The sequence below is a fragment of the Selaginella moellendorffii genome, unplaced genomic scaffold, assembly GCF_000143415.4.
Source record: "Selaginella moellendorffii unplaced genomic scaffold, v1.0 SELMOscaffold_50, whole genome shotgun sequence".
Lineage (NCBI taxonomy): Eukaryota > Viridiplantae > Streptophyta > Lycopodiopsida > Selaginellales > Selaginellaceae > Selaginella > Selaginella moellendorffii.
This window is the reverse complement of record NW_003314311.1, coordinates 686,839-703,696: the sequence shown is the minus strand read 5'-3', so window position 1 is coordinate 703,696 and position 16,858 is coordinate 686,839. Positions and strand designations below refer to the sequence as shown.

The window sequence follows — 16,858 nt, the reverse complement described above, 5'->3', positions numbered from 1 at the left end:
TATCGATCAAACCACAACTTTGTTCACTCCTACAGGCACCGGAGGGAATCCACGTAGTTTGCAAGAAGTATCCGACCCTCAAGATCGTCACCTCGGAGATTGACGATGGTATCAACGACGACTATAGAGTGGTGCCAGGCATGGGTGAGTTTGGCGACAGATACTTTGGAACAGATGAAGACATGGTTTTTTATGAAAGGCCTGTGAAAACCGTCGAGGTAGAAGATATGTGAACCAGGTAAGAACTCGTTCAGACTAATATTTACATAACTTCCATTGCTTCAAATTTCTAGGTTTTACTAGCGTATCGCGGCTAGCAACATTTTGTAGCAAGGATCGAGACAAGAACCAGCAGCAACCAAAGAGTAAAAAGAAATAAGACAATCCCCGATAGGTTTTCTTTCACGCGGTAAGAAGAATCCAGTGGGGGTAAACGTGTGTATATATATAATATGGCTGCTCTTGCTGCAAGGCGCATGAATCCAACAAAAGGTCCAATATTCATAGTTAAACTTTAACCTCTTTAGTGTTCAGAAATAAATTCTATTAAATAAATAAAAGAGAATTTTTGCTTTAAGTGTTTAAGGTTAAAAATTATAGTGTAAAATAGTGTACTAGAACAATCTATAAGTACACGTCACAAAAAGAACAAGTAAATCTATTGAAAATTGCATTTTAATTTATCTCTATTTTAAGAAATCTTAAATAAAATTCAACATCAAAATTTTATAGATGTTGATTTATATAAAATCAAATTGTTTTATGCATATTACTTAATATAAAATGCATATTAAAATTATATACGCTTATGAGTCATTATAATACTCAGCAAAAATATTTTACATCATCCATAGGAATTGCTAATGTGTGTGGATAAAATGCATTAATAACTATTTAGCTATAGAGTATTAATGGCTATAGTCTAAAGAAAATTAAAATATTTATAATTAATTAAAATAAATTTATATAATTTAAAAACTGTCCAACGATAGAAGATATAATCTAAGTATTTCCAAAACTTTAGATACATACTTAATTTATGAATATAAAACTTAATCAAAAATTTATAAAAATCAAAGGAATTTTAATAAAGTACTTTTCCAAAGTTAATATGTTATATTATACATAAAAACAATTTTATAATTGATATAATAAGCAGTATTTTAGTTGATATTTTTATTTTTATTTTTATTTTTATTTTCTTTTTATAAACAAAACTAGTAAATATATGCCATCTATATGTCTATGTCATAAATTAAAGGGATGACCTTTTATAGAAAAACTAGTATGATCTACTACTACTAAGCTAAAATTATATTATATAGTATAGATAAATATAATAATTTATTAAATTTATTAAAAAAAATACATCATGCTAAGAAAATTAACTATTAGTCCTAAATGATGATAAAATACAATAGATAAACATCAATAGTGCATTATATTATTTAGATGAAGAAATATCAATTAAAAATATGGAGATACTCTTTAATGAAATCAATTAGTATATAATCAAGATTAATTCGTTCAAATAAAGCAAAAGAAAAATTTGCTACTTAGTTAAGGTTGTGATGTCTAAATGTGAACTATAAATGTCATATACTATTATTAACATAGTTATATTTTGGTAACCATTAGATTAAATTCAATCCAAGCAACTCACTCTTGTATATAAACTAATGTTTTAACTAATACAAATGTAGATTTCTATATTTGAAACTCTCACATTAGTGAAGGTGAAAAGTAATATTGATTGTGCCTTGTTTTTTACTACACTTTTTTAATTTTTTTTTATAATTGTTTTTTCATCCTAAGGACTTGGTGATTATAGGCAGCATACCCTAAATTTGTATTAATTTAAAATAACAACAGGAATATATATATATATATATATATATATATATATATATATATATATATATATATATATATATATATATATATATATATATATATATATATATATATATCTGTGTATGTGTGTATTATTGTGGTTTTTTCACTATTTTTTCTTTAGTTTCTCCTCTTTTTGGCAAGAGGCAATAATGGTTGTGTGGCAAATACTTTGTTTGTGGAGTAGTAATTATTGTAATTTCTCAATTGTGTTATGGCTGCAACTAGATAATTAAACTCACTTTATAGTGGCATTCACAACACATGTGCAACTCATCTTTTTGCTCTTACTAAATTTTAATTGTTTTTTATGGGAATTCTATGTATATAATTGGTTTGATCATTTTATAGTGATTATCATTTATCATTCCTGGGATGATTTTATTCAAGTGGTACATATAACAATTCATGAGGATTAAAACATTCTTTTAGGAATATTTTAATTTAGGTCATTTCACAAATTAGTGTTTTATATTTTCTAGGTAGAGACTTTGGCATGGACAACATGCTATTGATGTTGTTATAATGGAAAAGCTTGATACAAAATTTTTTTTAAAGAATTGAGCAATTATATGAGTAATAAAGGTCTTTGAATGAATAAATTAGTAACTCCTCCATCCTTTTGTTGAGTGTATTATTGAGGGGTTCATTTAGCACTAGTTTATCTGGTTTTTCAAGTTTATTTTTATAATAAAAAGTTATTTAATATCCTCTTTATAATAGGTTTGAATTCCACTTAGCCTATTGTATGAATAAGGATAAAACAATTGGAATATGTGTGGCTGATCACATGTTTGAGTTCTAAGTTTAGGTAGTGCCAAATCAAGTTTTTAACCTCATCCTTAGTGTAAATTAATTGAAGAAAAATTATATTATAAATGATTATGAAGCTTCTTCATTTGTCTCATACCTCTTTATATCTTTTTCATTACTCTCACTTTTATTTCACTTTGTAAATTTTCTTCTATATTTATTTCAATTACTTTTATATCACCTTTATTTCCTTTTGTTTTCCTTCCTCAAATAGTTTTTATGAAATGTCAATTGATCAGCTCAAGAAAGAGTATATTGATCTCTTCAACTTCAATTTATCTTTTGTAATGTTATAATTAATTACAGAGAATGACTTAAAAAACATTCATAAAATTAAAATATAGAGGGAAAGAACCCATAAATAAAGACCTTTAAAAAAGGGTGCACTTTGGGATATTTGGGGTTAAATGTCTTTAGACTTGAGTAATATAGGCTGGATAACCTCTTAAAAAGCTTAAATTATATTTGGTATTAAAAAAGTTTTAAATCCCAACTCTATTGATTTGCTAAAGGAATCACACCACATCTAGAAGGTTCCAATTTAGCCTCAATCCATCAATAGAGCGAGGCTTTCAAAAGTTAAACATAATGGATTATAAATAATCAAAGATTATCTATAAAGTTTCAATATAGAAAGAAAAAGCCCATAAATAAGAGTGCACTCTTTTTTTCCAATTAATTAAAGGTTTAAAGTCTAAACTCAAGAGTTTACAGACGCCTCCTATTCATATTAGAGATAACCTCATTTGATAAAGATATATGTTTAGCATTGGTCACTAGGAGATTAAAATATTGCGATTTTGCAAGTCAATATTAAAGAGATATTGGAGAAAATTGTTATTTATGCTAACTTATCCTTAGGCTTGTGATCTTCATTTTCTAATAAAGTCTAATAGAGGTATTTGATTATGTATTGATTATTATCCATTGAACAATATAACAATTCCATATGTATATCCAACTTCCTTATATTGTAGATCTCCTAAATTGTCTAAAGCAAAGCTATTAGCTCACCAAGTTGGATTTCATTTATAAATATTAGCAAACATTAATGGCTGAGAAGGATATTCTTAATATTTAACGAGCATTTTTTCATTTCTTTAAGCATATTCTACTAAATGTTTTGGTTATAGATAAGTGGGATAGCAACATGTTACAGTTTTTATTGTGGAGTATATTTATTTTCCCAATATTAGGTATATATTTTATATATTTTATTTGTTCATAAATAAAAATAAAAATAAACAGTTTAATGTGTAAACTTCTTTCCTCATAGATCATTCTCAATATTACTTAAACCAAAGGACATTTAACCTTAAGTATCCCAAGACTATTCACCATTCTCTTCGGTTGCTTACAATATATTATCACTAAATATAATTATGGATTAGAAAATTAAAAAAGTAAATAAATTCTTTAAAATTTATAGTGTTATAATAAAACTACTTATCCTAAATTTTAAACTACTTATCCTAAATTCAACCACAATTTTAAAAACCAACCATATCAAATATATTTCTATATTTTTGAAAGATATTATAGTAAACTTTATCAATTTTCCAATTTTAAACAAATTATAATCATGAATAATAAACTAAAGATTTACAGAGATGTATAAGCTATACCAAAGTCTGAAAAAATTCAAAATATTCCAAAAAACAAACATTATGAATGTTTGGGCAATATGAGTGATTGGGATATAAGAATAAATATATTAATTGGGGTTTAAACCCTTATTTATATATAAGAATGAATGGACCAAATTCAATTCTAAATAGATGGTCCATATAATTAATGTATTACTTAGTTAAAGTTAAGGTAATACATATATATACATACATGTATCTAAAAACACAAATATATTAAGGAAAAAAATGCACAACTATAATCTAGCTACAGTATATGATAATTTAAAAAGGTTTCTAAAAATAACACCTTAAATAAAACCAGGAACTTTGAGCTCACACCAGAAAAGTCTAGAAGATCTAACTCAATTTAGCCGTAGTTCAGGCGGAAAATATCATTGAAAACGTAGAAGCTTCCTTGTGGAGTCGGGATGAGATGGAACAACTGCAATAAAAAATCAAAATAGAAATAAGAAAACAGTCCAAAAGTTCAAATCAAAGAGCGCTACGGAAAGAGGACAAGAAAAGAAGAAATGGAAGGAAGAAAACCGGCAAAGAAACGTTAAAAGAAAGAAAAGACAAGACGAACCTGGCTAAACTTGAGAGGATGATCTTCGCCTTGGAGCTTAAGGCTGCCGCTGACAAAGACGAGCATGCCACTGCCGGCGCCCGAGGGCTGGAAATCCACAGTGGAGATTTGGTGCTGGCATTGCTGGAAGGGCAATCCATTGAGCTTGGCGGAGATGCTAGCAGCGCCCTGGATCTTCTCGCCCTCAAACGTGAGCATTGATCCATCCTGGTACAGACCCGCCAGCGCCGGGCGATTCGTGTCGAAGAGTGAATAGTAGTGATCCACGAACGCCTTGGCAACCTGATTGGGATCCATCGCGCTCGCCTCTCTGGGCTAAACCCTAAACCCTAAACGCTGCCTTCTCTGGAATTTGAAGTCGTATATACTGCACAGAGAATGTTTTGATTTGCGAGCACATAGAGAAGTTTAATTTCACTCGAATGTTTTGATTCTTGCGAGATCCGCGAGCATCTGTTCGATTCTTTCGTCGTCCAAGCGACCTTTTTTCTGGAACAATCAAACATAAAACCAGAAGAAAGAAAAAAATCCATTTTTCTTACAGCTATGGACGGGACTAAAGCAGTGGCTTCTTCGACAGTCTCTGGGCATAAATTCCCAAGAACGCAAACCTGGAGCAGCAAGAGAAATGAGATTCAAGACCAGGGAAAAAAACTTTCCAGGGAATACCTCAAACTCTGCGAGCTGGTTCCTGCTTAAAACTCTGGAACGAGGGGAAAACGAAGCAAAGTCAGTGTGATTCTTCCAAAACCGGAAAGAGAAAAGTTTAGATTTTTACTCTCGAACTTGCTGGACAGCCTCCGGATTCTTGTAGCGGCTGAAGCGCTTGACATAAGCGAAGGACTTCTCGAAGACTCTGCCAAGTCCCCGTGGTGAGGAGAGAACCAAGAGCACGAAGAACACAAAACTTACTGGGACAACTGACTGGAAGGATCGTCGCTCATTTGATTCGCAGTGTCGTACTTGTGCTGGAGGATTTTGGCCACTTCGGCATTCATCAGGCATTTCTCCTTCAAGAAATCTACAAAAGAAAAACTTAGAATCGATCCAAGAGCCAAAATCAAATCGCTAGACAAAGGAAACGCCGATCGCTTCAATGTCCGCGACATCTTCTCCCATTTAGGCCTAATCCTACTCTTAGGAACTAGAAAGCTCACATACCCTCGCCAAGCTTGAGCTCGCTAGCGTCCTCCTCCTCGTTCGCCATCGCCCAAGAACCCTAAACCTTCGATAAAAGATGGCCTGCCCTAATTTCCTTGTCTCACAAATGGAGGTATCAAAAAGAGTTCTCTCCTACGTGAAGTCGCAGTACGAGCTTGGGCTTGTGGACGAGGAAATTCTCGTGGCCGCCAACAAGGACGTTTTAGACGCGGAGGCTTCGTTCCGCGCCAGCAACGTGATTCTATCGGATAATCTTTGCCCGCTCGTTGTGGATGCCCACCTCTACTATTTCTTGGCCCTTCTCTACGTCTCGAATCATCTCAAAGGGAAGCCACTGGCAGCTTCCAAAGAACTAAGAAAGCTCGTCAACTTTGGGCAAGACCTCTCTTCGCAGAGTCTTAATGGATTTGATGATTTGACTCCTGCTTTCACAGCCCTCGAAGAATTATAGTAAATTTTCTTTGAAATCTTCTTCCTTGTTTGTTAACAACGTGTTTTGCAGTAATAGAAGGGGTGACACTGCGAATGAAGAAGAGTAAGTTTACGTAAACTAGTATGAAACTTATTTATCAATGTTGGAATTATCAGAATTATCACAGTTGAGGAGAGTGAGGAGGTCATACTGGTAGTCAAGCGCCCTTTGCTGTAAGAAATCTTCAAAGATCCAAAAGCCGGATTGTATTGACATTCATTCTTTGATCAAGGTGGGACGTACTTACAAAGGTGGTGCATTCACCGTATTTTTCCATCTTTCCCGAAGTAAGTAGATTTGTGATCCTATGATAATTAAAACATTCTCATCATAATCTATCACAGGGTCAAGCTTGGACAGCCGTTTTCGCAAAAATCCAGCAAAAAATCGCCACTCACAAGCACTTGTGGATGACGCGCGATAAGATCACAGAACTCTACAACGCTACGCAACGCTTCGCTCCATCTGCAACACAGTGCGAAGAAATCATTGGGCAGGGCTTGCGATCGGTGGAGCTCGACAACTTTGGGTTTAGCTGGGGCGCCTTGACAGTCGCCCAGGCCAAATCTCTCCTCGAGGCCTCGTCTCGGAGTTCTTTGGCTCGATCGCTCTTCATAACTCGCCCTCCAAGATCAGTGTTCCTCTCGCATTTGCTAGCTGTGTCAGATTGCGCTGTGCACGCCCGGCTTTGGCTTCTGCGAAGCGACTCACCGATTTACCACCAATTCCCAAGTCTAACTTGTAAGTTTCTCAAGATTATAGAGATCGTCCTTCTAGTATACTGATTTGTCTATCTTTTCTAGATCGAGTGCTAGCTGCGGAAGCCAAGATTCAGGAGAACGAGTTTTGGGAAGCCAAAGTAAGATTAAATTCATATTGACAGTCTTTTAACACCTTCGACGTATAGATTCTCATGTCGAAGGATGGATTCCAGCACAGAATACCTGACGTGAAGGACTTGAAGATGAGAAAGAACGATCTTACTCAGCATGCTGATTTCGTATAAAGCCAAATGATTATAGTATAGAAAGATCCATTGCTATGATCGTTCCATGATCGTGTTCGCCACGAAAAACGTGTAACAAGCAAGCTTTGTCTTGTTGGGATAGAGTTCGTGTTGGATTCTATCTTATTGTTCAAAGCTCAAACTTTTTGGACCTTATCAATCAATATTGGATGAATTCCAAGCCAAGCTCCTCGATAAGATCCACGCCCCCAAGAAACAAAAGCGTGTACCCAAGGTGTGCTTAAAATGTTGAAAATTTCTACCTGTAACATAGAATTAGTAAAATTTCTATGATAAATAAAAAATTTACCAATAATAAGCAACGGTTAACTTTCCCACGAATTTCTCTTTTCGCGTGGGGTAAAAGCACAAAACGCACTCGCAAATTTTGAAAGTTGACAAAGATCGTGCGTGCACCGTCATGGCCACGTGGCAGCCCTTGGCGGCGCCCAAAAAGTATTTCTAGGGCTGGGCTATTCAGCTGAAAATCTAGGACGCGTCCAATGCAGCGTCCACGAGCGTACGAACAGCGCCATAGGTACGGCCTTGTTTCCCTCTTCTTCGTGTTTGATCCATCGTGGGAGCTAGACAAGAGCTCGCAATCGCGATCGCGGGGCTTTCTCGATCGAATCCTTTCTCCTCATAGTATGGCGCGTGCTCCAATGCGATCGTGAGAGAAAGAGAAGGCGCATTTCCTCCATGGCGACGCGAGCCCTAGCGCAAGCCCTAGGCAGGCGCGGCGGCGGCTACTGGCGGAGAATCGTCGCGCCAGCGTCGCCGCGAGTGATTTCGAGGAAGAATGCGGTCGATTCGTGGGGGTTTCTCCGGCAAGCTCGATTCTTCTGCGACGAGGTGGAAAAATCTGGAGGAGAAGGGGGTATGACCGTCCAGGAGGCCAAGCGCTTGATTCGCCAGGTAAACGTCCAGGCTCTCAAGAAGCAGCTCCACACCAAGGAGTGCCCTTGCATGGACTACACGGAGCTCGCGAGCTTGTGTAAGGAGATGGGACTGGCTGATTCTTCCGACGAAGCGAGGAAGCTCGTCCTCGCCATGGATGAAGCTGGGGAGATCGTTCTCTTTCGCAACAAAGTTTATCTAGACGCGCAAGAGGTACTTTACTTTCCTTGCCCTTGTTTTCTTTCGAGTTTGCGTGCTTGGGTATTTTGTTTTTCTTTCATCGAGCCTTTCCTTCTGTGTGTTTCTTTGAATTTTGATTGAGCTGAGAAGAAGGTTTGTTTCTTTGGTTTGTTTGTTTTGCAAGGTCGTTTGCTCGCTAGTTTTGGTTTCTGAAAGTTGATCGTTTTCGTTGCTAGGCTTCTTTACTCGTTTCCTCGAGTTAAGTATCCTTTTCTGTTTCTAAGATTGTTTCGTTGTTTGCTCCGCTAGTCTAGCTTGTTTGATGGATTGAAAGCTTGTCGTCGCTTGTGTCGGAACTCTGTTTCTGTGCGTGATTAAGACCAGGCCACAACTATTTTTCTGTGCCATGGCTTTTGTGGCTGTTCCTGGATTGAGTTTTTCTTTCCCTTGTTGAAAGCATGCGATTTTCTCGGTCGAAATCTGACTTGGTTGGTTGGCTGGTTGTTGTCAGTCTTTGTCTTGGGTCGTGAGTAGAATTCAAATCGATCTTTGCTTACCATGCTTGATAAGACTGCCAAACTTATATTCGTTTCTGACGCGCGTTCTATCTTTTTCCTCGTGACAGATCGCTGAGCTCGTCTCTCGCGCACTTCCACTCCGCCTGGTCGGTGAGGACGATCCCCGCGTGAAGGAATTCGAGGAGCTCCACGACCGTAAGGAATCCATTGACGAGATCGCGGACAGGCAAGTCAGAAAATTCCTCTGGGTGGGGCTCCTGGCGCTCACAGGCGGGACCGGGCTCTTCGTCCGCCTGACTTTCTGGGAGCTCTCCTGGGACGTGATGGAACCCATCGCCTTCTTCATGACAACGGGCTTTATCATCGCGGGCTACGCTTACTTCCTGTTCAGCCGCCGCGATCCAACTTACCAGGGGCTCATGCACTCGCTGCTGGCCAGCCGGCGGCGAAGGCTCATGAGACGAATGGGATTCGACTACCAGAAGTACAAAGCTCTGGAGAAGCAGTGCATCACGACATGTAAGGTCAACAAGCCGGCGAAACACTTTGAGCGCGACGAGGACGACTAAGAACAGCTTACTGCCGAGTAACGAGGTACTCACATTGGGAGCTAACCAACCTCGACGGTGGTAATGCGGATCCACCACCGTGGTATCCAGAAGTTTTGGGGGGTGTGTGTGTACAGGTAAAACCAGGCAAGGCAATGAAGAACAAGGTTCTCTTCCATTTTTCCTTTTTGTTTTTGTGTTTTGGGTGAATGCGTTTCTCGTCACAACACGTTTTTTTCAGGCAGCGAGCATTTTTTACATCAAAGTCGATAGTGCCCGCGTACGGAAGTGGATTGACTGTGCGAGATCATGAAGGATCTCTATATTTTACTTGTGTCGTACGTGAAGAAATTGCTGAAATCAAGGCATGATGTAAGAAATGCTTGGAGTGATCTGCAACGATCCAGGAGGAGCCACCTTGATTTATAGATAGACATATGACTCATATGAGCTTTTCCGTATAGAATTTTGTTTTTTTTTTTTAATTTTGATTCTTGCGGTGCATGCATGCATTGCCACAACACATATTTCCAGGCATGCGTGACGCGGATTCTTGCATCAAAATCGATAGAGCTCGCGTACGGAGCTGGGATTGAATCGCCCAAAGCCTTGAGTTCATGAATGATCGACATTTGTTTACTTGTGCCGTACGCTAGGAGAGCGTAAAGAGTGTGAGCTCGAAGAATTTGTCAAACCATTTAAAATTATATGTTCTTTAACGCTGGTCAGAGATGCCCTTGTAAATTTATGAAGAACATGGTTTCGTGATAGCTTTTACTGCTTTCCCGCGGAATTGTCAAGATCATGGTAGACCGTTGTCTAATAAGTTAATCTCATTCTAGATCAATACGTATATTTTAACAAGGGAGTCTAATGCATTGCATCTATGTAGATAGGGTCCATGCGTCTTAGACGGGCACAAGCAGACCATATAATATTGAAGGAAGTTTCTTACCCTGGTTAGATCCAAACTACATGGTCCATTCAGATAACTTGTAAGGGTGATATTCTTTTCCGTGTGCCCCCACATACCACCAAAATACTGCCTGTCCTAAGGTACGCTAGCCACACAATATTTTACAAGATATACCAAAAGTAATTTTCTTTTCGGAAGTAGAAATCGTGGGTGGGGTTAAAAAATGTAAGTGCTCCACCCATTGAAGTGTGTTTTAAACCGCGACCCAAAAGGACGAGGGGTCAGAGTCACCGTGAGAGTCAAGGCATCCGTACACACAAGGATGAAATGAGCCACAGGGCATTACTGACCACCCTGGCCACTCCTTGCACATCTTGCCAGCACCTCACGTATCCCAAGCAATAAGTGATGGCGGTTATCGGGTCTTTATTTCGACAGATCGCTTATCACCTGATACGCTATCAAATGATAAGTCAGTGAATGGACGGATGCGATTGGTGACATCAACGGCCGAGATTTCTTATTCGTCGTCACTGTCAGATTGGAGAATGCTTAGTACCAGATTAGCCTCTAGTGGGAATTTCAGTTTAAGTTCATGATAGCCTATCATCCGATAAGGCAACTGACATATCAGCTACCTTATGGCTGAAAATGGAACTCCCCGAAATAAATTTAAGAAGAAAAGAGCCATTTTAAAGCCTGGAATTTGCATCTAAAATTTTATAATCCGCGGAATTTTCGAGCAACCACACATTTTTGTCCATGTTTGTTTTTTTTCTTTTATGTCTTTTTTCTCTCTCCTCTCTGCCGCCAGCCCAGTTCGTGTTTGTGTGATAAGCGCTCCCACGTATAATTTTTTTTATCTTTCGTTTATATGGTCTCTTCCAGCCAGTCTGAGAGTGCCTTTGTCTTTGTGCTCGTCCTCCTTCTTCGCGTTGAAATCGCGCTTAGGTTTTCCCCATTCCAGGGCGCGGCGCATCACGGCGGTAGCGCACGGCGCGTCTCCAATCGCCGGCGCCAGATCCTCGGGCTAGGTGCTGGCATTCGGAGATTTTCGGGGCTTAGATCCAGGGCGCCGCCATTGCCGAGCAGTGCATGAAGGCGCGATGAGGCGGCGGTGCTCGGCTCCCGGGTGAGATTTTAGCATGGATTAGGGGATACAGGGGAGGCGGCGGAAGAAAGGGAAGGAAAGGGGTTTTCTTGCTCTGATAGCGGCTGTGGTGTGTGACATACAAAAAGATATGTCGTCGCTCAGTAGGGAGCTCGTGTTCCTCATCCTCCAGTTCCTCGACGAGGAGAAGTTCAAGGAGACTGTTCACAAGTAAGTAAAAAAAAAGAAAAAAAAGGAGAGATAAATAGGAAAGAAAAAAATGAGATAAATTTCGTACACGTACTTGTGTTGACATCATTTGCGTGCTGTGGTGGTCAGGCTAGAGCAAGAGTCGGGATTTTTTTTCAACATGAAGTATTTCGAGGACCAAGTTCAGAACGGGGAATGGGATGAAGTGGAGCGTTACTTGTCGGGCTTTACCAAGGTAGATGACAATCGCTATTCAATGAAGATCTTTTTCGAAATTCGCAAGCAAAAGTATTTGGAAGCACTGGACAAGTAAGGAGTTTGTTTGCTATTGATTCGTTTCTTCGCTGGTAGCTAACGGGTTTGTTACCTCTCTCTGGCGTCAGGCAAGACAGAGCGAAAGCCGTTGAGATTCTCGTCAAGGACCTCAAGGTGTTTGCGTCGTTCAATGAGGACTTATACAAAGAGATTACACAGCTTCTTACTCTCGACAACTTTAGGTTCGTAATGCCAGTACTCTCTACTTTTCTCTTGTCTAACCCGCTGGTTCACAGAGAAAATGACCAACTGTCGAAGTATGGAGATACGAAATCCGCAAGAAATATAATGCTTATCGAACTTAAAAAACTCATCGAAGCGAATCCTCTATTTAGAGAAAAACATCAATTTCCATCATTGAAGGCATCACGGCTTCGCACCCTTATCAACCAGAGGTTGGCACTTTTTTGGTTCATTTATCCCTTCTAAATGTGCTGCTGCAGTCTGAATTGGCAACATCAATTATGTAAAAATCCTCGGCCCAATCCCGACATCAAAACTTTATTTATCGATCACAGTTGTGGTCCTCCGAACGGAGCGCGTGCGCCTCCGCCTGCCAACAATCCTTTAGTTGGAGCGATGCAGAAAACTGCGGCCTTCCCTCCACTTGGAGCACACGGGGTAAGAGGCTTGTGTTCCATTGAGAAGGGAATTTCATTAAGTTTTTTCTTTTTCTTTTCAGCCTTTTCAACCATCTGCTGGTCCTCCTGCAAGTGCGCTAGCCGGTTGGATGGGAAATGCAAATTCCGCAGCCCCTCACGCAGCAGTAGCTCCTGGCCAGGCGCTAGCTGGTCCGCCAAATCCAGGTATGTAAGTGGACATTCCGTTATCATATTTTTTGATCTCTGTATCAATTGCAGCTGCTCTTTTGAAGCGTCCCAGAACACCACCGGCAAATTCGACCATTGACTATCAGTCGGCAGATTCGGAACACATTCTTAAACGCCCGCGTCCTCAGGCAGACGAGGTGTGATCACCAGGTCTCTTTTCTCATTATTTGATAATTATGTTTCCTGTGCAGGTGAACTATGCTGGAGCAAGTCATCAACGCAACGCTACTTTGGACGATCTTCCAAAGACACATGCTAGAACTTTAAACCAGACGTCGTCCGTGACTAGCATGGACTTTCATCCAATGCATCAAACCGTATTGCTTGGTGAGTTATTTTGCATTTTGTCTTTCTGTTTACGTTTTGTTTTCCCTTGTTTCTTGTAGTGGGTACAAATATTGGCGAAATTAGCATCTGGGAGGTAGCATCGCGAGAGAAATTGGCATATCGGACTTTCAAAGTGTGGGATATTTCTGCATGTTCTGTTACGATGCAGGTAGAATTTGGTTCTTTTTCTTTTCCGTGTCATGACATAGCACCTTTGCAGACGGCATTTGTGAAGGACCCAGCTGTTCTTGTTCACAGGGTGGTTTGGAGTCCAGATGGAGCTCTTATCGGTAAGTAACTTCCCAGTTTTTATTCATATACATGCTCATGCCTTCCTTTGTAGGTGTGGCTTTCTCCAAATTTATTATTCATCTTTATATGTACAATGGAACATCTGAGCTTAGGCAACTTCACGAGGTACCGACTGTAAACTCAATCATTTGCGCTTGGATTAACATGTAAATCACAGATCGATGCTCATGTTGGTGGAGTCAACGACCTTGCATTTTCTCATCCCAACAAGCAACTCTGTGTTATTACTTGTGGAGACGATAAGACCATAAAGGTTACCTCTGCTATCGATTTTTGTTCGGCATTCTTATATCGGTTTTCACGTGTAGGTTTGGGAAGCCATGACCGCTCGCAAGATTTATGTATTTGAAGGTCATGAGGCAGCAGTGTATTCTGTATGTCCACATCATAAAGAAAGCATACAGGTCTGTATCCATTGCCGTTTTCTTTATTATGGGTTTATGGTTATTGCTCTGCAGTTTATATTTTCCACCGCACTTGATGGTAAAATCAAAGCTTGGCTTTACGATAATCTCGGTTCTCGAGTAGATTATGATGCTCCTGGTCGCTGGTGCACAACAATGGCTTACAGTGCGGATGGAACAAGGTTTGCTTCAACCTTTGGTATTTCCATCACATCCTTTGTTTTCCAGATTGTTTTCTTGTGGAACAAGCAAGGATGGTGAGTCTTTTCTTGTGGAGTGGAATGAAAGTGAAGGTGCAATAAAAAACACCTACAATGGTTTTCGGAAACGCTCCATCAATGTGATTCAGTTTGATACTACACGGAATCGGTTTTTGGCTGCTGGAGACGACTTCTCCATCAAAATATGGGATATGGATAATATTAATCTTTTGACGACGATAGATGCCGACAGTGGTCTTCCGGTAAGTTCTTCAATAGATCGTTCTGCTATCAGCTAAATTCTTCCTTGTTCTTTCTCCACAGCCAAGCCCTCGTTTACGGTTTAACAAAGAAGGAACATTACTGGCTGTAACCACTCAAGACAACTCCATCAGAATTCTAGCTAACAACGACGGTTTACGGCTTTTGAATAGGGGGATTGAGAAAGTAAATGAGGTGAAGGTATGGCTTTCTGACATCTTTCTTTACTGTGTTCTAACTTTTCTTTTTTCAGCCTGCGGTTAACACGCTTGCAGCAGTAAGTGGAGTAACTGCTCCAGTAGTCGCTGTAGATAGAGTTCCGGCTGCAGTACCGGTACATAACTGTCTGGATGTTTGCGATGTGTTAACTCGTGTTTTTAACAGAATGGCGCTGAAAATAGTCGTGCTGTCGAAGTAAAACCGCGTGCAGACGAAGGAATTGACAAAAAGAATTGGAAACTAGCTGATTTAACTGAGCAAGCCCATTGCCGGTCAATAAGGTTAGGGGATCAAATGGCTGCGAGCAAGGTACGTTTTTGTCTTTGCATAAACTGGGTAACTAGTAAGGATTGACAGGTGTTGAGACTAATTTACACTAACGCCGGAAATGCACTTCTTGCACTTGGATCAAACGCCATTCATAAATTGTGGAAATGGCAAAAGAACGACTGGAATGTGGCTGGGAAGGTAAATTACTGTTGCTAGTGTTGCAGTAATAACGTTTATCTGTTGATGCAGGCAACTGCTAATTTTGCTCCCCAGCTATGGCAACCTCCGAGTGCGGGCTTTATGACAAATGATGTGGGCGAAACTGATCCAGAAGAAGCTGTTCCGTGCATCGCCTTGTCTAAAAATGATTCGTATGTGATGTCTGCCTCGGGTGGAAAAGTTCTGCTTTTCAACATGATGACGTTTAAGGTATGCCGATTTGTTGCTTTTTCTCCAGTGATGAAACCATTGTCGAAACAGATTATGACACAATTCATGCCGCCTCCGCCAGCAGCAACATTCCTCGCTTTTCATCCTCAGGATAATAATTTTATTGCTATCGGTATGGAGGATTCGGCTATCCATATATACAACGTTCGTGTCGATGAGGTATGGAAAACCGATTTGCGTCATGGTTTATTGATTAGCATTTCATTGTAACATTGCACTCGCTTTCAGGTGAAAAGCAAACTAAAAGGGCATTCCAAGAGAATAACGGGACTTGCGTTTTCCAATAATCTTAATATTCTTGTTTCGTCTGGGGCTGACGGACAGGTACCAACTGCCCTGGAAAGATAAAATTTGTTCTCACAATCTCTTGTTTTCCAGCTCTGTGTTTGGGGAACCGATGCATGGGATAAAAGAAAGTCCAAGTTTATTCAAATGCCGCCTGGGAAAGATGCAACTCCCACTGGTGACACGAGGGTACAGTTCGACGTTGATCAGACGCGGCTGTTGATTGTGCACGAGACTCAGCTTGCAATATACGACGCTGCTAAGCTGGAACCAATCCATCAGGCAAGTATTTATTTTTTCATGTTTTGATCCATGAACAAGCTATTCATGACATTGTTTCTTTCCAGTGGTATCTTCGGGACCCCTTCCCTGCTTCCGTTTCGAGTGCTACATTTTCATGCGACAGCGAGCTCGTTTATGCCGCTTTCATCGATGGCTCCGTGGGAGTGTTTGAGACGGATGGTTTACGGCCAAGGTGCCGTCTAGCACCATCAACTTATCTTCCTCCTGGAGCTAGCGGGTACAAAATCTTTTACACCTCTCTTTGTTTCCGTGAGCCAAGACAATAATCTCTCTTTCCGTGACAGGACTTCGGTGTACCCTCTAGCAATCTCCGCTCATCCAACCGAGAAGTATCAATTCGCTCTGGGACTAAGTGACGGTGGAGTTCTCGTTGTGGAACCATTGGAACCCGACGGTAAGTGGGGGCCGATTCCAGTCACAGACAATGGAGCAGCAGCGTCGGGTGCTACTGGCGTTCCACCACCAGCGGATCAAAACGCAGAGCAATCGGGTGCCAGAGCGTCATAGCACGAAGAAAGGATTTCTAGGAAGAACTGAGAAGGCGAGCTAGAACTTCTCCAGGAAAGTGGGACGTCGAAAGAATGGAAGAACAAACAAGACGAACAAGCGCTAGAGTACATTTTGTTTATAGCCAGATGTTGGCTATGTGTCGGTTTATATTTTTCCACGTGTCCACGCTAAGGTTGTACGGTGAATATGCTTTTTGTATATCCACTCGAATATATTTCTTATATGCGGCACTTTTTTTTACAAGTGGAGTGAGT

At 40.0% G+C, this 16,858-nt stretch overlaps 5 protein-coding genes across 7 annotated transcripts in view; 3 read left to right on the top strand and 2 right to left on the bottom strand.

Moving 5' to 3' along the window:
* The window catches only part of LOC9648256 (uridine kinase-like protein 1, chloroplastic), a 2,661-nt gene extending 2,084 nt beyond the window's left edge, over positions 1-577 (top strand). Inside the window, exons 12-13 of the mRNA XM_024686676.1 lie at positions 23-218; positions 294-577. Coding sequence (XP_024542444.1) covers positions 23-218; positions 294-317 — 220 coding nt within the window. The 3' untranslated portion in view covers positions 318-577. The remainder of the gene's footprint in view (positions 1-22; positions 219-293) is intronic.
* A 3,917-nt stretch (positions 578-4,494) lies between these two features.
* On the bottom strand, positions 4,495-5,267 carry LOC9648180 (nuclear transport factor 2B). Its single transcript, XM_002981636.2, has 2 exons — positions 4,921-5,267; positions 4,495-4,776 (listed from the first exon to the last, which is right to left on the bottom strand). Exons 1-2 carry the CDS (start codon positions 5,215-5,217, stop codon positions 4,702-4,704), a joined length of 372 nt encoding a protein of 123 aa, XP_002981682.1. The 5' UTR covers positions 5,218-5,267; the 3' UTR covers positions 4,495-4,701.
* On the bottom strand, positions 5,262-6,170 carry LOC9633884 (DNA-directed RNA polymerase II subunit 4). The gene is made up of 6 exons (XM_002981635.2): positions 6,082-6,170; positions 5,833-5,941; positions 5,699-5,776; positions 5,590-5,623; positions 5,463-5,531; positions 5,262-5,409 (listed from the first exon to the last, which is right to left on the bottom strand). The coding sequence occupies exons 1-6, from the start codon at positions 6,125-6,127 to the stop codon at positions 5,335-5,337; spliced, it is 411 nt and encodes a 136-aa protein (XP_002981681.1). The 5' UTR covers positions 6,128-6,170; the 3' UTR covers positions 5,262-5,334.
* Positions 6,171-8,056: 1,886 nt separating this feature from the next.
* On the top strand, positions 8,057-9,892 carry LOC9633882 (calcium uniporter protein 6, mitochondrial). The gene is made up of 2 exons (XM_002981721.2): positions 8,057-8,669; positions 9,262-9,892. Exons 1-2 carry the CDS (start codon positions 8,259-8,261, stop codon positions 9,721-9,723), a joined length of 873 nt encoding a protein of 290 aa, XP_002981767.2. The 5' UTR covers positions 8,057-8,258; the 3' UTR covers positions 9,724-9,892.
* A 1,624-nt stretch (positions 9,893-11,516) lies between these two features.
* LOC9633881 (protein TPR2) lies at positions 11,517-16,834 on the top strand. Of its 3 annotated transcripts, XM_024686621.1 has the most exons (25): positions 11,517-11,939; positions 12,048-12,227; positions 12,302-12,415; positions 12,470-12,628; positions 12,677-12,854; positions 12,916-13,039; positions 13,094-13,200; positions 13,255-13,390; positions 13,450-13,559; positions 13,611-13,680; positions 13,734-13,807; positions 13,860-13,955; positions 14,011-14,106; positions 14,161-14,288; positions 14,335-14,569; positions 14,631-14,768; positions 14,821-14,901; positions 14,952-15,095; positions 15,144-15,254; positions 15,306-15,485; positions 15,537-15,665; positions 15,735-15,830; positions 15,885-16,073; positions 16,139-16,311; positions 16,379-16,834. In XM_024686621.1, the coding sequence occupies exons 1-25, from the start codon at positions 11,860-11,862 to the stop codon at positions 16,599-16,601; spliced, it is 3,351 nt and encodes a 1,116-aa protein (XP_024542389.1). In that variant the 5' UTR covers positions 11,517-11,859; the 3' UTR covers positions 16,602-16,834. The 3 variants fall into 3 exon arrangements, with proteins under 3 accessions (XP_024542389.1, XP_024542388.1, XP_024542387.1); XM_024686620.1 differs by having other exon boundaries at positions 13,450-13,680; XM_024686619.1 differs by having other exon boundaries at positions 12,302-12,628.
* The last annotated feature ends 24 nt before the right edge of the window (positions 16,835-16,858 follow it).